Source organism: Convolutriloba macropyga, chromosome 4 (genome assembly GCF_964194025.1).
Source record: "Convolutriloba macropyga chromosome 4, txConMacr16.3, whole genome shotgun sequence".
Taxonomy (NCBI): domain Eukaryota; kingdom Metazoa; phylum Xenacoelomorpha; order Acoela; family Convolutidae; genus Convolutriloba; species Convolutriloba macropyga.
In genome coordinates this window covers 17,528,413-17,549,085 of record NC_134471.1, presented here as the reverse complement: position 1 = coordinate 17,549,085, position 20,673 = coordinate 17,528,413, and the positions used below count along the sequence as shown (strand labels likewise).

The 20,673-nt window shown below is 38.8% G+C and overlaps 4 protein-coding genes across 7 annotated transcripts in view; all 4 read right to left on the bottom strand.

The window, feature by feature from the left end:
- Positions 1-1,127: 1,127 nt before the first annotated feature.
- Positions 1,128-2,114, bottom strand: LOC142338004 (uncharacterized). The gene has a single exon (XM_075387637.1). The coding sequence runs from the start codon at positions 2,112-2,114 to the stop codon at positions 1,128-1,130; it is 987 nt and encodes a 328-aa protein (XP_075243752.1).
- Positions 2,115-2,719: 605 nt separating this feature from the next.
- On the bottom strand, positions 2,720-3,430 carry LOC142338003 (uncharacterized). Its single transcript, XM_075387636.1, has one exon. The coding sequence runs from the start codon at positions 3,428-3,430 to the stop codon at positions 2,720-2,722; it is 711 nt and encodes a 236-aa protein (XP_075243751.1).
- On the bottom strand, positions 3,431-4,707 carry LOC142338002 (uncharacterized). Its single transcript, XM_075387635.1, has 2 exons — positions 4,092-4,707; positions 3,431-3,978 (listed from the first exon to the last, which is right to left on the bottom strand). Exons 1-2 carry the CDS (start codon positions 4,705-4,707, stop codon positions 3,431-3,433), a joined length of 1,164 nt encoding a protein of 387 aa, XP_075243750.1.
- Positions 4,708-20,296: 15,589 nt separating this feature from the next.
- The window catches only part of LOC142338292 (uncharacterized), a 318,225-nt gene continuing 317,848 nt past the window's right edge, over positions 20,297-20,673 (bottom strand). For all 4 annotated transcript variants that reach the window (XM_075387974.1, XM_075387973.1, XM_075387976.1 and 1 more), the window contains one exon: positions 20,297-20,595. The gene's annotated coding sequence lies outside the window, so the exon portion shown is untranslated. The remainder of the gene's footprint in view (positions 20,596-20,673) is intronic.

Below are 20,673 nucleotides of genomic sequence, written 5' to 3'. Positions count from 1 at the left end.
TTGTCATGAATGGTTTCCAGTGAAAAAACATTTGAAAAATCAACAGATATGAATAAAACACAACAACTCACAAACATTTTATGACAACAAGAAGTGTCAAAAGATAGTTAAAACGACTATGATACCAATGAAACAAATTGATATTACATTTACTGTGCAATTAAAATATGCCTCATTTGAAAGCCAATGGCATATATTGCTAGTGAAACTAAATGCTACGACAACAATTATGTCAATGAATACGATCGAAACTGAAAAATTCATGTAATATCCTATGAAGATCGATAGCATAGATGTCAAAAACCATTAATAGCCCTTGATCGTTGATATTCGTTGGAAAAAGTTTCAAGCTTCAAACAACTTGTTGTTTGCTCTTTCTACCCCTAAGTGGCCAAAGTCAATACTACAGTTAAGCTTCTCATTGACATCAAATTGGGGAAAAGCTCGTGAAAACATTTTTTAAAAATGTTAGCGCCCAAATCATCTGGATTGTGAAAAATCAAGGTGAGACCAATAATGCTCTCACTATTGCTTTGGGGCTATTAATAAACGATCACGCAGATGAGAACTAAAGATTTTAAACGATAGTTATTTTTAAATTGGCAAGTGAAAATATCATTTGATATAACAGTTGTTTATGCTCTTCGACCTAAGTCTTGCATACCAAGACAACTTTTCATTAATATTTGTAAATCTGAAAGTCGCAACCATGGTAGCAAGTCAAGCTCTATAAATACATTATAATTCGCGCCATTGGCACACAAGTTGTGGTAAAAACGGGAAATCCCTTACTATAAATAATATTGAAAGTGACTGTCAACCACTTCTGACTTCTTCAATAAAGTCAACTTAAATCAATAGCTTCAATGAAAATAGGTTGGGGGAATGGAAATCAGGAAATGAATGGGTTTTGGAGGACGAAAGTGTAGGTGGGGGAGGAAAATGAGGGTGTGGGGGGAGATAAAATATAAAGGAACTTGGTTCCTTTACACTCCCGGCAAGAAAAGGCAACATTTGAAATGAAAATTTAAACACAATAAAACAGGGCACAAAAAGTTTTCTTTCTGATATTGAGTTTTTGTTTGTGTGTGTGCGTGTGTATGTGTGTGTGTTTCAATGAACTTGTTTCAGTGACCCTCCGGCGCACCTGACAATTGTGGGAATACACGACTTAAGGTTACTGCTGGTCTCTGTACCATTCCTGTAGACGTCTGGATGTCGAAGCTCCTGGCTATTCCGTCTGAACCTCTGTGTGCTTTCACAATCTTCCCGAGAGGCCAGATGCCTCTGGGTGTGAAGTCCTTGAGCACCCACACAATGTCACCTTCATCCAGCTCATCATTTGACCTTTGCCACTTCGTTCTCTTGTTGAGCTCAAGAATATATTCCTTCAGCAACCTGCTCCAGTAGTGATCAAGTAGTGTCTGCGTCAACTTGAAATCCTTAGTGGAGAACCGCTGGTTGTTGTTCACAAGAAGTTTCAAACACATGTGAGGTCTACGAAGGAGGAAGTGATTCGGAGTAAGTGGTCCCTCATCTGAGATGCTGCAGCCCACATGAGTTAATGGTCCGGAGTTCAAAATTGCCTCGGTCTCTGCCACAACTGTCCGGAAAACTGAGAGCGTTAGTTTCCGACTGCCCAGCACTATTAGTAGACTCCTCTTCGCGGTCTGTATCAGCCTCTCCCAGACTCCTCCGAAGTGTGGTGCCAATGGAGGATTGAAAGTCCACTGAATGTTCTGTTGATCCAATTGCAGTCTGATGTACTCGTTGTCTGGCTTGTAGCTTCTCTGGAACTTAAACCTCATTGCTTGGTTGGCTCCAATGAAGTTTTTGCAATTGTCACTCACAATGAGGTCAGGGTATCCACGTCGTGATACAAATCTGCGGATGGTCATGAGGAGACAATCGGTTGAGAGGTCATGGCATACTTCTAGGTGGACAGCTCTGGTGACCAGGCATTTGAACAAGCAGACGTAGTGCATCTGGGTGCCCTCTCTCTTGTCCTCATTGTAGAATGGTCCAAACATGTCCATTCGTGTGTTGACCAAGGGGTACTGCTTGTTTGCATCTGGAAATCTGAATTCAGGAAGATCGGCCATCCTCGGTCTCATATTGTCTGCCCTCCATCGTCTGCAAATGAAACAGTATTTCCCCAGACTTCGCAGCACTTTTCTCAATCCAATCATCAGGAAAATTTGTTGCAGGCGAGCCTTCACATGTTCCACGCCCTGATGGCCAAAGTCATGGTGCGCCTTTTCAATCAAGTCTTTCAATTTTGCTCCTGCTATGGAGAACAAGAGGATGTTTCGCACTGTAGGTTAGAGATGCTTTGCTGAGTCTTCCTCCTACCCTCAAAAGTCCGTCGTCATCTAGAAATGGTGTGAAGGGCATCAGCTTGTCTCCTTTCTCAAGATTGTCTCTCTTCAACTGTGGAGAAATTTTTCCTGAGAATAGCTCGTGTTGGAACATTTTAATGAGGTAGTTCCTTGCCCTTTTCTCGTCTGACGCAAAAATGACATTGTTAGAGGTCTCAGGTTATTCGTTGTGTCTTCTAGTTCGGACTTTTGCCTTGAAACGTCTTATTGTCTGGAACACCATTCTAGTAGTGTTGAGTAGTCGACTCCACGTTGAAAATTTTTCAACCTCAACGACTGGCGTCTGAAGTTGTGTCGCTTGTGTAGCGCATATGTGGGGATCACTGTTTTTCGGCAAAAATTCAGGAGTCTTGAGATTGAGGTGTGCTCAGAAAGTCCGGTGGTTGAAGCCACGGCTTTGGTATGTCTGATGGGATGAGGCCTCGTGTGCCGTGGTCAGCGGGATTCATCTTTCCAAGGATGTGTCTCCAATTGTCCGGGTTGGAATTCTCATGAATTTTGGTCAATCTGTTGGCAATATACATCTTCTGTTTCTGCTTGGATTTTATCCATCCAAGTGTAGCGGCGCTGTCTGTCCAAAAGTGCTTTGAACTTATGGTTGTTGTCATCTCGCTCTCACAGAATCCAGCTAGCTCTGCTCCAAGTGCTGCCGCTTCCAATTCCAGTTTTGGAATGCTCAGCTGCTTGATCGGCGCCACTTTTGTTTTACTGATCACATATGGGGTTGTGGAAGATCCATTGGCTTTGGTTGTCCTCGTATAAACTATGGCAGCAATTGCACTCATTGAGGCGTCAGTGAACGTGTGAAGTTGATGGGTTCCATTGGTGCTGGTAATCAAGCATCTAGGAATTTCCATTGAAGTCATGCTGTCAAACTCATCCATCCACTCCTGTAGTTCCTGTTGGTAGCATTCCGACACAGGTTGAACCCAGTTTCTTCCCTCTTTAATGATTCTTTGGAGAATGCATCTAATTCTGATGGCAAAAGGTGAAATCAGTCCGACTGGGTCGAACAGAGAAGCTGCCATTGAAAGCACCTTTCTTTGAGTCATCTATTGTCCTGTGTAGAGAAGGTTCGGTTTTGCAAACATCAACTTGTCAGTTTTGGGGTCCCACGTCTGACCAGGGATTCTTTGGGATTTCATTTCCGCCTTGTCTTCTTTCAGTAGGTTATCTAATGCGGCTGGTCTGTTGCTCAGGAACTTTGTCAGATTGAATCCTCCTGTATGCAAAACAGTTTTGATCTCATCTGCACTTCTGCGGGCCTCCTCTTCAGAAGGGTAGGTCTGCATGAAATCATCCATGTAGAACTGCTGCATGATTGATGTGTGAGCCTCTGAACGTTCTTGTTTGTGGTCATTTGCGCACTTCTGCAGAACAAAAATCGCACAAGAAGGTGAGCATGTCGCTCCAAAAATGAGTCCATTGTATTTGAAGATCTTTTCATTGCCATTCTGTGTCCACAGAAAACGGAGACAGTCCTGGTCTTGTGGTTGGATGCCAATCTGCATGAACTTTGCCTCGATGTCAGCTGGGATTGCCACTGAGTACTGTCTGAAGCGGAGAAGAAGGCCATGCAGTTTGTAGAGTACATCCGGCCCTGTCAGCAGTGCGTCATTGAGTGAGGTACCCTTATATTTGGAAGCAGCATTTGTGACTCTGCGGATTTTATCTGGTTTCTGTTTGTTGATCACTGGATGATGGGGAAGGTACCATACAGAGTGTCTGCAACTGGGGTCTGCAGTTGTGATGTAGTTTTTATCCAAATCTTTTTGATGGTTTCCTCGTAGCGTTCTCTCAAATTTGTGTCCCTCTCCAGTCTCTGCTGCAGAGCGTGCCACAGAACTTTGGCCATGAAGTAGTTGTTAGGAAGTTTGATGTCTTTCTTCCATGGAAGTCCAATCTGGTATCTGTCACCAATGTGTTTTATGGTATCAATGAGGATGGACAGAGCTTCTTTGTCATCTGAAGATTGTCCCTTTGAAGAGCACTGATTGAAGTTCACTCCTTCAATTGTCCAGAAGAGTGAGAGAAGATTTTCATCTGGATCGTCTTGTCGTCTCCTGATATGATTGAAAAGTGTTATGCTTGTGCTGTTTGACTGTCCAACCCTCTTCTTTGTGTACCTCTGAGGAATGGGCCCTGTCAGTGTCCAGCCAAGCAGAGTGTTGACTCCGTATGGGGTGCCAGTGTGTCCTGTTGTGAACTGTCTCAGAACCCTTGCTGTGAATGCATCTGCTCCAATCAGAATTCCGATCCGGTTGTCTCTGATTGCTGGAAATCTTATCTTCTGGAGGTGAGAATGGTCTCTGCAGATCTCATTCAACATTTCAATTTGAACTCTTGTCATTCAAAACTCCTCCATTGCTGTTGCGTACACAGGGATTCTGATCACAGGACAACTGCTGCACAAAGCTCCTATGCCGATCATGACATCTGCTGTTTTAACTGAGTGTTCACCGTGAAGTGAAGCTAGTTGTAGGGTTATGTCTTTCGGTTGTTGAACTTGAAGTGCATCCGCAACCTTCTGTGTTATTTGAGTGTTGTCACTGCCACTGTCCAACAAGGCGTAGGTTTCAATGCAAAGATCTCTTTTGAAAAGTGTTAATGGTATCGCCTGCAATTGTATCTGCGGTCTGATCCACGAAGTTTCCTGTTGATTGCTGCAAGTGTAGTTTTGTAGTTTTGTTGTGGAGTAGTTGCCTGCTGTTGGGCTACAGTGCGTTGATTGTTACTCTGCTGTCTGCTGACGTTGTTCTGCGCGTTCATTGGCTGAGGGTGAAAACCGCTTTTGTTCCAGTTGCCCCTGTGTGAAGTGCTGCTGTTAGATCCACTTTTCCTGTTCTGGTTTCCACTCTGTTGGTTGTAGTTTGAACTCGTCTGCTGCCTTTGGTTTTCATTTTTAAAGTTACGTCCATAGCTTGACTGGTTTTGGTTTGTTTGGTTTCTGAAGACATTGTTTTGTGAGTTTTGATTCCAGTTCTCAATTGGTTGTGCATTTTGTTGCTGTTGCCTTGCATCTGTCCTATGGAGCGTTGAGTGATGGAAGCCATTGCTTCTGTCCACAAGGCACCTTGTTTTCGATTGGCAGAGACCCTTTTCGTGAGCTCTTAGACAGTTAGGGCAGAGATAGAAACTCCTCACACAACCCTGTCGGTCATACAATGACTTTTCCAAGTATTCGGGACAACGACCAAAGTTTTGGTTTTGTGAGCAGAGTTGACATGAAACATCTGAAGGCCCCCTTCCAGAAAAAGTGTTCACTCTGGTTCTTTGGTTCCGTTGTGGGGAGATAACTTCGCACACCTCTGCGTATGAGTCAATCCAATCAGCAAAGTGGGTAAGACTAGGTTGCAGCAAGCCTTGGCTTCTTGTGTGTTGATTCCATCTGATTATCCTGTTAGGGTTCAATTTGTCTCTGGCCATTCTCAAGACAGCTGAAGACTTCAGATCAGCTTCAAAGTTGCGGAGTCGGAAGGTTTGTACAAGTCTCCTCAAGAAAGACGAGAAGCTCACAAAAGAGTTTGGCTCGTCTAATCTGGGTTTTGGCCACTTCTCTAATTGATCCAGGTATGCAGCAACAATATGCTGTGGTTTGCCAAATTTTTTGGTCAATTCAGCGATGGCTTCATGGTAGTAATCCCCATTGTAGGAGTGTCCACTTATGGAATCTCTTGCTTTATGAGTTACTGATTTTTGGAGTTATGTCATTTTTTGGTTGTCTGAGAGGCCACTGTTGTTGTGAATGGTTGCTTTGAAGAAACTGAACGACTGATGCCATTTCAGAGGATTACCAGTGAAGTTGTCGATTGAAATCTTAGGCAAACTCAATGTGTTCTGTATCATCAGTGCTTGGTTTTGCATCCAGTCTGGTGGGAAACTTGGAAAGCCATTGTATAGGTTGTTACTATAGCCGTTGTTATTGTGTCCATCTGGTCCGCTGAAATTGTTCACTGGTAGTTGATTGGTTTGTGGTGTCTACCTATGGCTCATGGTCGGAGCAGCCTGGTTATTGTTGTGAAAATAACATGGTTGTTGCAAATGCCCTGCTCTGCTGTCCTCACTCTCACTCCAAGGTTGTGGTTTTGTGAGCAGAGTTGACATGAAACATCTGAAGGCCCCCTTCCAGAAAAAGTGTTCAATCTGGTTCTCTGGTTCCGTTGTGGGGAGAAGCCTGGTTATTGTTGTGAAAATAACATGGTTGTTGCAAATGCCCTGCTCTGCTGTCCTCACTCTCATGTCGGCTCTGCCGTTGAACATTGTTCTCTTCTCTCGATCGTTCATCTGTTCTCATTGCCCCTGTGAAAAATTCCCGGTTCCTTCCTCTCTCTTCAATGTTCTGAACGGGTTGAGAATTATCAGGGTCTTCTGAGTCGGACGAGTCAGCATTGTTACTTTCCTGATTGTTGCGGCTTGCGAAATGATGTTTCATTGCTCTATTGCGTAAAGAGTACTGTTTTCTCAATAGATTAGGGGAAGGCGCTGCTGATGTGTTAAAACCAGATTCAGTGTTACTTGCATCTGTTCTGTGTGCTTTTTGCTCTCTGTTTGCATTTCAGCATGGTTATGTTATATTTTTTGGCAGCTTCATTAGCAAGTGTTGTCAACTCTTCACTTGTCAGCTGTAGCTTCATGAGTTCATTGCAACTTCTGTCTAACTGCTCTTTTTGAGACCTCAAGAGTTCCAAAGTTTCACGTAGTATGCTTAGACCTTCTTTACTTTTGCTTTGTTCTTCGAAGAGGTCTTTTACTGCGTTCCACTGTATCACTTTCAACTGAAGTTGTTGCTTGAGGCTGTTCATTGCTGCTGATGATGTTTTGGACTTGTTTGGCATATTGACTGTTTTAGATAGAGGTTTTTTCTTATTTTACAAAGTTTATACTGCACTGTTACTGCACTATGTTTCCTTGTAACAGCCCTATTCTATCTTTTGTTATGTTAAAACCTATAATTTAAATGAGGCTGTTGCTTACTGTGCTTAGCTAATGTTTTTCGCCTAATGTTTGTCTGCTATGTTTTTGCTTGTCGCAATCACTAATCAGTGAAGTTTGATGAAGCTTCGTTAATAAGTTGTATAGAGTTAAACCGTTTCACTAATCAGTGAATCTCCTACGAACGTAGACAATTATAATTTTTTGTCCGGTTGCCTATTTGTTTTTCGAGCGCGACAGAAAGAACCCTATCCTGTGGTGGCTAACTTTTGACTAATGTGTGTGTCTACTGACACTGGTGGGGGGATAACTTCACGTTCCTATAAACCTTAATGTAGCAAGGGCATACCAGGCCTTGCAACTAATCCTAAGTCAATGTGTGTGTTAGTGGTGCTTTTAAATTTCACCTAGAGGAAGACCTACTCCTTTCAGAACTAATGCGGAAAGATACTATATTGATCCAACGATAACTAGACGCCTATTAAAATCCAGCTTTCGAAATGGAGACTTTCAATTCTGCAAGTAAGGCTAGCCCATCTGTCGTGACTAGGCATCCCACGCAAGCATCCTTCTCAGGAGAACTCTCAAATCAGTCTTCACTTCTAGAGCCAGATTAAAAATCTGTTGGATCTTTTGTGATTGTGATGTTTTTGATTAAAACTTGTGAAGTTATCAAACCAGAGTTTAAATGTGCTAAGTGTCAAATGCCTAAGTTACCCCCTATAAAATCAAAAATGCCCCACTCTGAGTCGAGCAAGTTTACCAATGGTCCTTTTTTGACCCTAGGATACGCAAGAAATGTTTATGCTCTTCGGCCTAAGTCTTGCATACCAAGACAACTTTTTATTAATATTTGTAATTCTGAAAGTCGCAACCATGGTAGCCAATCAAGCTCTATAAATACATTATAATTCGCGCCATTGGCACACAAGTTGTGGTAAAAACGGGAAATCCCTTACTATAAATAATATTGAAAGTGAATGTCAACCACTTCTGACTTCTTCAATAAAATCAACTTAAATAAAAAGCTTCAATGGAAATAGGTTGGGGGAATGGAAATCAGGAAATGAATGGGTTTTGGAGGACGAAATTGTAGGTGGGGGGGAGGAAAATGAGGGTGTGGGGGGAGATAAAATATAAAGGAACTTGGTTACTTTACAGCAGTGCACTTTCAAATTTGACGCAAAGCTGATTCAAGAGATGAAATTGAACGTAATAAGCAACTAAAAAGATAAACTAAACCAAGCTAACTAAACCAAAAATCGCTGCGAAATGACAAAAAAATGTGGAGAACGGCGTTGAAATAACTTTCAAATAGTTTGGAATTTCAACAGATTTTGGAAATTCAACACAACAGTTACTATATACGAGATTAGATGCACAAAATTTTTTGAAAATGTTACACAATTCAATATTACGCCCTTAAATGACTACTCCATCAGAAAACAGGCATTCAATATCTCCATAAGAAACAAGCTGTCGAAAATTAAACCGATTGTCAAATAATTTAAGTTGCAGTTCTTTAAAAACCCCTTGGTATCAAATCTATTGTAAGGGGTGTGCTCATTCTGCTATTTCTAAAAAAAACTCAAGTGTTGTGATCTGACTTTTCCTAACAGAGCCGACAGACTGACGAGAGAAGCTGCAAAATAAACTTAACAGTGACATAATTATTGAATTGATTATTTATCAGGCTCATCAAAATATACAAATGTTGTAAAAATACAAGAACATATTGAGAATATCTCTAGAAGGTACCGTGCTACAGGCTGAAGTCAACGAGACACGGCCCTGGAAACCCAACCAGGAGGAGGGGAAACCTAGAGAGGAGAATCTAGAAAAAACGTTCAATTGAAAAAAAACAACCTATGAACAGTGTGATATTCCTGACTGTAGAGATGCAATTCGTGTCACAAATCCACTTAGAATTAGTTGAATGGATTCGAGGTGCGAATCCAATTTTTACTGAGTTGTGGGATTACTACTCTTAGATTTACTTAGCAATCGTGCTGCGATTGCAGACAAAATTAGTGAAGGTGGAATTCCTCCTCAAATCCGATAGGATCGCGATTAGTGCTAAACAGAGTAGATTGAATGCAACTGAATTCAGTAATAAGATTCTAGAGATTGAATAAATAATCAAAAGTGGGAGATATGAACAAAACTGAAAAGTTGACTTATTAATCGGCGGTAAATTAAATATATGTGAAATATGACTTTTAGTCTGACAAGGGCAAACTTAAATTAATATAGTACTAAGTAATGAAACATGAAATTAATATGGTACAACCGTACCACATATTCTCTGCTCGAGAGAAAATTTTTAAACTGCAACAGTGTAAAATTTTTGAATAATATTAACATATGTACTGGTTAGTATAAATAGTAACTGCAAATAAATGATGACATGGCAATGGAAATGAGGAGCTGAAATTTAGAGAATAAATTCAATAGAAACTCTCAACATTTGCTTTACAGCACAAACAGAAAACATAAACTGAGGCACAATCGAGGTGCGAATCCACGAAAGTAATAACATTTTGAATATTGATACAAATGCAGCATCAAATGTAATTGAAGAATTTGAGACACAAACGCAAATTAAAAGTGATCATTAATGCAAAATGAGCGCACAAGTGATAACAATCCATATTTAAATTAAGAATGAAGGATTATTGAATTTAGAAGCACAAGCAACAATTTAACAAGTTGAACATAATTGTTTGAAGTTTAAATTTGATTCTCCGCGTCAAAGACACTCATACTGATTTCTCTGGTATATTCCTCATAGTCATAGCTTTCGGGTGACCATGTTCCAACAGGAGGGGGTGCTGGAGGACTCACTACTTGGAGCTCATAATAGGTCGCCGGTGCTGGAGGTTCAGCCGCCTCTTCTTGAAGTACTGTCGCGCTTACTGGATTATCAAGCTTTTGCTTCTTATGTGCAGGAGCGGCAGAGTCATCGCTAACTGAGCACACAGAACTTTCAAAACAGAAATAGTCGGGGGCGCGTCGGGTTCGTTTATTTCGGGACGTTGAAGGTGAGGCTGCGGAAGCTGTTGCTGACGACGCAGCAACAGAAGAAGCATTCCATGTATTAAGGGTTGTAGAAGTAGTTCTAGAACGTTTGCCTCCTACATGGGGCTTTTTCGGTTTTTGCAACGCCATCGCTTTCGAAATATTGCTATTGGCGGACGAGACTCCCGAGGCCGCGTCTGATTGGGTTGGGCGGTGGCGAATTTTGACTTCCCCACGGAATTTTTTTTAAGCTCTTTGCTGTGCTGCGAAATCTTTTCCCTGTGGTTTTTTCATAGGGGAGAGGGCGGCGCTTTGCATACTCCCAAAGACCTGTTTTGCGTTCTGCGCGAGTTCCAAATTTGGCAATATCACTATTGCTTACGCAAACTTCGGGTACACCAGGTTCTTTAATGACTGTGGTAGTAACAGATGTTCGTACTACTGTACTACCCGGTGCAAGAGTCTCCCATAATCCCCGAAGGTCCCGTTTTGATCGCTTCGTTACTTTGCGGGCCAATTTAAGATCAAGTGACTTTTGTGTCCGAGGAATGGGGTTGTTTAATTTAGGATGCACAATAAAACGGGAAATGGACATATTGTGATCCCCATTGTAGCGACGTCCCGCATCCACTTGCGCTTTCTGCATTGCCTCTTCAATGAGGATATCACTACAATCGCCTGTGACCCAACAGTTTTCGTCAAGGTAGTCTTCTACTGGGACGGTATCAGCATCTAAATAGTGATGAAGAATATCTTCATATGAGAGATTAGATGACTTTGGGACTGTACTTATATTACTTAGTGGCGTGTTTGGCTTTCTTCCAAAATGTGCTTGGAAAGGTGTTACGTTTGTTGTCTTTTATTTGCAAATACGTAATTGATAGACAATTGACTTTATTGCTTCTTTAATTGTGAATGATTGGTTTCTATTATCTAATTTTATGCAGCTTAAGCGTCTTTCAAATGTCTGTATCAAACGCTCTACTAATCCTATAGCTCTATGGTCATTGACAGGGGCAGTGAGTATGTTAATGTTATGTTGTTTACAGAAAAATTTTACTTTGTTACCAATTAAACAACGTGCTTGATCTAATCTAATATTTCGGGGTACACCATGTATGTGAATGTAGTCATCTAAGAATTTAGGAACATTTGGTCCATTAGCTTTTTCAAATACTTCTACAGTGGGAAATTCGGAAAAACGATCAATACATGTAAGAAAATAAATATCTTGATCTTTTTCATTTGTAATGGGTCCTCCAAAATCAACCTGTATTTCTTCATTAGGTTCTTTACATGTCTGCAATGGTTTCCATTTAGACGCCGGAACAACGGGCTTAAGGTTCTTACCGATATCAGTACAAGGTTTGCACTGAGCCGCATTGATGATAATTTCTCGGTGCATATACGGCCAGAACGCGTACTGCCCGAGTGTTATCATGCCCCAACTACCAGGGTGTGTTAGGTGAAGGCTTTCCAAAACTGCGTCCTGAATAGAATGGGGAATCGCCACCCGTTCATCTAGACATGTAGAACTCTCCAATAAGAGAACATGTATGGGTTCACTTCCTTACATCTTTGGGGGTCGTTCTGTAGGATGCAACCACGCACCTCTTTAAGGACGGAATCCTTGCTTGTGAGAACAGCCAAGAAGCCTTTTGTAAATAACTGTGTCAAGTTATTTTCAAAAACTTCTTCTTTCGACAAGTCCAAGTTTGGCGATTTTTGACCCTCAGTAGACGATCTCGTCGTGTTCACTGCTGAATTCGGGGTAGATTGAAACGTGACTCGGCTGTGTGTAGGGGGAGTTTGAGGGTTGGATGTTATGTTGCTCATTGTGTGAGTGAGAATTGTATGGATATGTGATGCGTTTGTAGGAATTTCTGAATGAGTCGGGATTGAAGTTAAGTTTACAGTATTATTTGAACTAGATTGGAATTGTGCTGCGTTTGCTGAATTTTCAAGAAGCAACTGAGTTGTATTACGATTTAAGGCAGAAAACAAATTGGAATAGTTTGTTAAGCGAGGATGCGAGGCACGTAAGGAATGTGTGTGAGTGACGCTGTTAAAGTGCTGTGATTGGCAGTTTTGTGGTGTGTTATTCACAAAAATTGCAGCAATAGCGTCACGAATGCGGGTAATTGTTGCGACCGCAAATTCCTCATCATATTTGTTTGTAACTTTTGCTTCTTGATTTGGTTGGCGCGAAATGTAATCTACCAGCCCCATTTTTGCACCCGGTATATGTTCGATGTTAAAATCAAAAGGTAAAGACGATCGATCCAACGTGTTAATCAACTATTGTAGGATTTATTTGATCGATGTTCTTTAATAATAGAAAGTAGTGCTCGATGATCAGTAATAATTGTGAAGGATTTGCCAAACAAATAATATTTAAAATATTCTACAGACCAAACAACCCCTAACAATTCAAGTTCATTTACACTATATTGTTCCTCGTTTGAGTTGAGGAAACGAGACGCGAATGCAACTGTATGCCAACCTGCAGGTGAGCGTTGTTCTAAAGCTGCTCCTAATCCCGCTCTAGAAGCATCGCATTTCATTCGCGTTTCCAAGTGCGGATTATAATGTGTATTTTCTGTTGCATTTGCGAATTTTTTTTTAATTGCTTGAAAGTGAGTTTCATGTTCAGTGTTCCAAACAATTTTTGTGTTCTTTTTTAGTAATGGTCTAAGAGGGCGGCACAATTGGGATAGATTAGGAATGAATTTTCCTAAGTAATGATCAGAACCTAAAAATGATCGTAGTTGTTTGAGATTATTTGGTGCTGATAGGGAAGCGATTGCCGCTGTTTTTGACTCAAGTGGTGCAATTCCTGATTGACTAAATTTATGTCCTAGCCATTCGATTTCTGTTTTAGCGAAATGACATTTAGGTAAGTTTATTCGTAAATTATCCTCATCTAATTTCTTTAAGCATTTATATACTAATTTTAAGTGATCTTCTTTAGAACCACGGCTAACTACTATAATGTCATCCAGAAAACAATAGGTATTTTCGAGTCCGACTAAAGTATAGTCCATTACTTTCTGGAATGCTGCCGGCATATCAGTTAATCCGTAGAAACCGGTAATAAAGCGAAACGTTCCAGTTCTCTCGCCGCTAATGATATTGAAGTTACAATGTCGAGCTGTTTCCGGGTCTAAATTGAGTTGACTGTATGCGTACTTCAAATCCAAGGTTTAAACATATGCTGTTTCTTGTGATGCGGATGTGTTCAAATTTTGTTGAATCGTGTCAATTAAATTATCAATATTCGGCATTTGGTATTTAATTTTATGGATAGATTTATTTAAAATTTTGGAGTCTAAAGCTAATTTAACTGTTTCGTCTCTTTTTACTGTTATTAATATTGGTGAACTAAAATTTTTATGTGAACAACTGTTTAATTTTATTATGTGCTTTTCGTCAAGTAATTCTTTAAGCTCTATATTCACTAGTGGGTGTAAGTTAATTGGGACTCGTCGTCTTTTTTGATGTGTAGGTGTAAATTCTTTGTGAAATGTTGATTTTACTGAATGTTTTAAAGATTTACCGATTCGGGTGACGAGTTCTGGAAAATCAAATGCAATCTGTTTCTTGATTAGACATTGGTTTCGATCAATATTTGCAACTTGTTTCAACTGAGTAAGAGAAAAACCTAGCTTTGGAAAAAGACCTCGTCCAATGATAGGTCTGTGTCCATCTTCCACCACTGTTACATCAACGCCCGTGGCTATCCAATCATTACATTCGATTGATGTATTGATCACGCCAACAATCTTGATTATATCATTGGAGACATTTTTCAAATCATGTATTTTTGGCGACTGAAACCAATAGCATTCATTGCATTCGGACACTACTGTGTCTGCTAGACTTTTGTTTACAATAGTACACACGCTTCCCGAATCCACCAATGCCTTTGTTTTTGTATTCCCGGCACAAATTTCTAAATTACTGGTTCTACCTCACGAACGTTATTTTGAATTGAAATCGCCGCTACACAATTGTCATCGAAGTCATCGTAGTCCGAGTCATAATTCGCGTCGTAGATGCTCTGCTGCTGTAAAGGTTTATTTATATTGTTGACTTGATCGGCCGCTGTTGCTGACGTACCGACAGTAGCCGCCTCTGAGATTGAGTCGTCTACATAATTTACTCTGGGTTTAGGTTTAATAGGTTCTTTGGATTTTCGACAAACTTTAGCAAAATGGTTAGCGATTCCGCAGTTTTTACAGTTCTTGCCACGGGCAGGACATTTCTGTCTATGAGATGGGGAGCAACCATAGCCACAATTTGGACAAATTGTTGGCTTGACAAACTGGTTTGTCGACGCTCGTGATCTATTCCACGATCCCTGAACATTATTTATCATCTGACTTGTAATTTCATTTGTAGTTGTCGAAGCTGGAGACCCAGATATTTTTAGTTGATTTTGTATTCCCATTTCAAGGTTCATAGCAATTTCAAGAGCTTTTTTAGCCGTTAGTGTTTCTTTTAACAATTCTCTTTGGATTTCGCCATCTTGCATATTAGCTATGAAGACGTCACGAATTATCGACTCCTCGTGGCTTCCTAAATCGCAATTCAAAGATAATTCTCGAAGGCAACCATAGAACTTTTCCAAAGGCTCTCCCTTCATTTGCTTTCTAGTGAGAAAAGTATAACGGTCAAATGTGATGTTTCGTTGTTTAGTAAACACTCTATCAAGACTTTCCCAGAGGACCTTTGTTGTTACTCGATCAATTTGTATATTTGGTTCTTGGGAACCAAATATTTGTCGACCCTCCATTCCCAAACTGAGATACGTTAGGGAGACGGCTTTGTTATCACAATCTTTCCAAGGTTTTTCACCACATAGTATACCTACGAGTTCTATTTTCTGACAATGGTTTAACCACGAGTTCTTCATCTGCTCATTACGGATTCGTCGATCTCGTCCGCTTTGAGCTGTGCTGTTTTCAACGTCGATTTCGTATATGGGATCTGGTGGTAGAGTAACTTTGTCTGGCGGATCTCCAAGAAGAATATCAATTGAGATGCCTTCTTTAGCCATGATAGCAAATTTCAGCATGATCTGCCTTCGATCCCATCGCAATGGAGGTTCAAGTGTTGGTTTTTCCCAAAAGGGCTCGATTCCCAGGAGTGCACGTTCTTTAGTTGCTGACTGCGCCATGTGATATTCCTGATTGTAGAGATGCAATTCGTGTCACAAATCCATTTAGAATTAGTTGAATGGATTCGAGGTGCGAATCCAAGTTTTACTGAGTTGTGGGATTACTACTCTTAGATTTACTTAGCAATCGTGCTGCGATTGCAGACAAAATTAGTGAAGTGGAATTCCTCCTCAAATCCGATAGGATCGCGATTAGTGCAAAACAGAGTAGATTGAATGCAACTGAATTCAGTAATAAGATTCTAGAGAATGAATAAATAATCAAAAGTGGGAGATATGAACGAAACTGAAAAGTTGACTTATTAGTCGGCGGTAAATTAAATATATGTGAAATATGACTTTTAGTCTGACAAGGGCAAACTTAAATTAATATAGTACTAAGTAATGAAACATGAACTTAGTATGGTACAACCGTACCACAAACAGTTAAATTATCACGAATATAAAGCTTTTCAAATTTTTTGATAAAAGTTCTGAAACCTTTATTAGTCGAAGTTTTAAGGTTAGCGTACCACACAGTTTTCCTGTAGGACATTATAGGCAACAACTAATCGTACTCGTAGAGAATTGTTACCCGCATTAGAATTTCTTTTTTGAGAGTGAAGTAAACTTTTCTGAGCTGACCGTGTATTTCGTTGACTGGTTAATTCAGATAGATTGAGTAACTTTACTGGCGAAGCATTTCTTAACTGATTATAAACTTCTTTAAAACAATTCACTGAGATACAATTCGTTGCATGTGTGGATTCAGTCATTAAATTGTGTACTGATTCCCACGGTCTTTTAATGCTTTTTGATATGGCTCTCATGAGCCGCTTTTGTGCCTTTAAAATCTCAGTCAAGAAACTTTGTGAAGTATTTCCGTATATAACTACACCGTATAAAATTCTAAATTGAATATAAGCATATAGAACCGAATCATTTGTTGACGAGAGAAGTAATGACGGGCTTTGTAAACTACACCACCAAACTGGTTTAGCTTTTTCACTATATTTTTTATATGCAGGTTGAATTTAAGTTTGTTATCAATTAACACTCCTAAGTATTTATGGCAATCTACCAGACACTATTTCTCGAACTAATTACCAACTGATTATTTCCCAAATTGCATTTGCACAGTCTTAGACACATTTAGCGTCAGATGATTTGCTGAGAGATAGTTTTCTATCGCTTTGCTCTCCTCAGTTAGTTTTGGAGTGGGAAAAAAGTTTTGAGAAAAACGGCAAAAAGAATAGAATTACAATCCTTCAAGAATATTCCTGGATCATTGATATTGAGTAGGAATAAAAGTGGACCTAAAACTGAACCCTTAAGCACTCCACAAGGTAATCCCAGCGTTCTTGAATATGTATAGTTAAGCTCAACAAACTGTGCTCTGTTAGTAAGGTAACTTTTTATAAAATCATTACTTGCACCTCTAAACCCATATGAAGAAATTGTTTCCAGAAGAATACTATGGTTGATAGTGTCAAACACGTTTTTCAAATCAATAAAATATGCATTTCCGTATTATTTTTATCGGTTGTGTTCTTCATAAAATCAGTTAAAACAAATAAACCATGAGAATTAGATGCAGAACTTGTTGTTAAAGTTATTGATTCCGCTCCTAGAATTATTTTTCAAAAAATTTGAAGGGACATTGATAGTTTTTGTTTATTTCCACTCTGCAGAAGCGTTTTGTTTACATGAATGAGTCTCTTTATCCTTAATTTAATTTTAATAAAATTTTAAAACTGCAGAACTAGTTTTCTCGAGTGAGGTAAGTCACGCATGATCAAAATTTAATCAGGCGAATGACCCAATGGCATTTGGCACTGTGAGTGAGAAACAACGACGCACGCAAGCAAATGCCATTACAGAGAGGCAAACAATTTTGACTTTTTGAGTTGTTCCTGAGTAATACAAAAATGAGAGTCAGACGAGGGAAGAAAAACAAAAGCCATCTCTTTAGCTTACAACTATGAAAAAGAAATGTATTTATCGCAGATTAGCTTAAATATTAGCTTAGTTCTATCTGTTGAGTTTTCCCATCCAGGTCGAGGTTTTGAGAACACTGGCTCGACTGAACAATTTCCATATTATATAACACCTTTTTTATCCGATATCCGAAATATTTTCTGTAAGATTGATATTCACTGGGAAGAATTATTCAACCAGCAATACTACTTTCAACCTCCTAAAAAAGCTTGCAAATAATACCCGCTTGAGTAGCGTACCTAAGTACCCATTAGTTGCTGCTTTTTTAAATCTTAAACTCTTACACTATTGTAACTGTAACTCAATTGCAATTGAAATAACATACCCGGCAGATTGCCGGAAAATAGCCGCCGTTGATTCCCAAAACTCTATTGGGATTGAAAGAAAAAAACATCAACAAAAATTGATTTTTGTATATAAACATTTTTAAGTGCGATTTATTTTGATGTCATTTCGTAATTGAACATACTCCTGTGTCTCAGTGAGAGGCTACAGGATCTAGTATCAATACCAATAAGCATAATAGATAGTAACTAAAACTTATGAGAAAAAAGTTTAAGTACCGTGCATCTAAAAATGGTCATTATGGGTTTATCCCGTTTCTATTTCTGACTTTGATTTTTTATACTGGCTCTCTTTCATTTTGAATTGCTTTGCTGAACAGCTGCTGTTCAAAAGGACTTTGTGCAGAATGACAGAAGAGTGAAACTAGCCTAGAGAAGTCAAAAAGATTTCACGCAAAATGTCGAAAAAGCGGCAAAATGGGTGAAGCGAAAAAACGTTCGACGAAGTAAAAAAATAGCCGGAAGAATTCCGGAAACAACTCGAAGGAGAAAATTGCCCAAACAAACATGACTAAACAACTAGAACAACTATTGTGAGTACTGAACCTCCACAAATGCCATAAAGTTTAAGGAAGAATAGAAACGGCATTCAAAAACAAATTGAACAAAAAAACTAGAAAAACTTTATGAGTTTTTTTTAATAGTACAAGGAAACATTAAGCTGAATAAAATTTGTTTGCAATTAGAGCATTGAAAAGCTCGTAAAACAATGGGCAAGTCATAATAGGCTAAGATTTGAAAAAATGCAAAAAAAATATGAAAAATGGTATAAAATTTCCCAATTTTTCTGTAAATTTTCCTAGGAAAAAATTTACACCAAGAAACCTTTACTCAATTGGTACCTGAACATTCTTTAAGTATCAAGCTTCTATTCAAATCCCACTTGAAGCATTGAATAAAAAAAAACAGGCAAAAAATCATTAAATTTCTTCTGAAAATCAGCAAAACTGATCAAAAACCACCAAATTAGCATTAAACCCAAATTAACTACTTGAAGCCTTCAAATTCTTCCAAAACCAGCCTAAAACTAAGGTAATATCATAATCAAACCTCGTAACCATCAAAGTTGCAAAAAACTGCTTTTAAAAGCCGCACGTGAACAAAGTTTGCTCGCTTAGAGAAAATTTTTTCACACATCAATTTCTTGCTCTCTCAAAAACAGCGGTATGAACAAAAACCACTTTTTTCCGCTTTCCGCTCCCTTCTTCACAGTTTTTCAGCACCAAAATTTTTTCAAATTTTTTCACGCGTTTCATTTCCCGCTTCAAAAATCACTCCAAATAAATTGATTTAAAAAAAACATAGCCAGAAGAAATCCGGAAACGACTCGAAGTGGAAATTCACTTAAATGCCATCCAACTACTCATGAGACAAAACGTGCCTCCAATTTACGCTTATCTTGAAATAAAACCATAAAACAAAAAAGTAAAAAAAATCAAATCTATTAAAATATGATTAAAAATCTGATCCAATTCTGTCATAAATTGATACCCCAAAAAACTATCTCTGCCACAATTACTTCATCAATACAACTAGTAACTACTAAAACCACTTATGAGGTTTTTAAAAATAATTGAAGCCAAATCATGAAAAAAATAAGCTCTTACAAACAACTTTGACTAAAAAACTGGAAAAAGTTAATATTTTTTAATATTACAAAAGCACATATATCTAAACAAAAATTTTTTTTAGCAAATAGGGTACCCAGATGCTCGCAAAATAATAGGCAAGTCATAATAGGTTAAGAGACCTGTCTAAAAACAAAAAAACCGAAAAACTGCAAAAAATTGAGAAAATTAATTCCAATTTTCTACATTTTTCGTCATATTTCTCAAGAAAAAAAGGCTTCATATCTACAAAACTGTAACCACGTGTTAACTAAAAATTGCTCATGTGATAGGGGTATCTTCAATACCCATTTGAGGCAGTAAAACAAAACAATAGTAAAAAAAATTGTGAAAATTAGCCCAAAAATCAGCAAAATACATGAAAAACATCTTAATTAGCATCCGAAAAACATCATATAAATTTTCAGAAACCTTCAAACCACTACCAAACCCTGCCTAAAATTAAAAGCAAACCTCTTAAACAAAAAAATTGAGAAAAAAACTGCTTTTAAAAGCCGCTCGTGAACAAAAAATTTCGCTCGTTTAGAGAATATTTTTTCACACATCAATTTCTCGCTTTCTCAAAAACAGCGGTATGAACAAAAACCACTCTCTTTTTGCTCCGCTCTTCGTTTTGTTCAGCAACAAAATCACTCCAAATTTTTTCACGTGTTTCATTTCCCGCTTCAAAATTCACTCCAATAAAATTGATTAAAAAAAGGACTTCTCCAATACTCCTCTTCGAGTCGTAATAAAAAGGACTTCTCCAATACTCCTCTTCGAGTCGTAAAAAATAGGAGCGCTATAGTAGCCGGCTGAGAAGATGAGGGCGGCTATGAACAAGAGAAATTGCTGGAGAATTTCGTAAATTCTTTGAAATTTAACATTACAATTTAATAGTTACAAATTTTTAATCGTCCACAGTTTAGCCCGGTATTAATTCTTGTTGAGAACACGAATTGAAATTGAACTTCTACACGTTAGACTGCTTTTCGTTGTCTTTTCTTTATCTTTGGGAATTCGTCATGTCCCTGATCTAATTGTTTGATTTCACTTTGATTTCAATATGACTCACTTCTCTATTAGCGTTTTTGTCCAGTAGTTCACATAATATTTCGTGGATATCTGGTAGCATTTCAAACTTCTGTAGACACTGACACCTGTATGGAACAAAATCATATTTAAGCGCAAGCACACACAAAAACATAAGAGCATGTCAATTGACATGCGGCCAATTA

What these genes read in the sequence shown, in the direction of transcription:
- LOC142338004 (XM_075387637.1), bottom strand. Translation starts at nt 2,114, where the DNA reads ATGAGACCGAGGATGGCCGATCTTCCTGAATTCAGATTTCCAGATGCA.
- LOC142338003 (XM_075387636.1), bottom strand. Translation starts at nt 3,430, where the DNA reads ATGACTCAAAGAAAGGTGCTTTCAATGGCAGCTTCTCTGTTCGACCCA.
- LOC142338002 (XM_075387635.1), bottom strand. Translation starts at nt 4,707, where the DNA reads ATGTTGAATGAGATCTGCAGAGACCATTCTCACCTCCAGAAGATAAGA. An exon ending in AGTTGCAGACACTCTGTATG is followed by an intron (nt 3,979 to 4,091) that starts GTACCTTCCCCA and finishes CACTGCTGACAG; the next exon opens with GGCCGGATGTACTCTACAAA.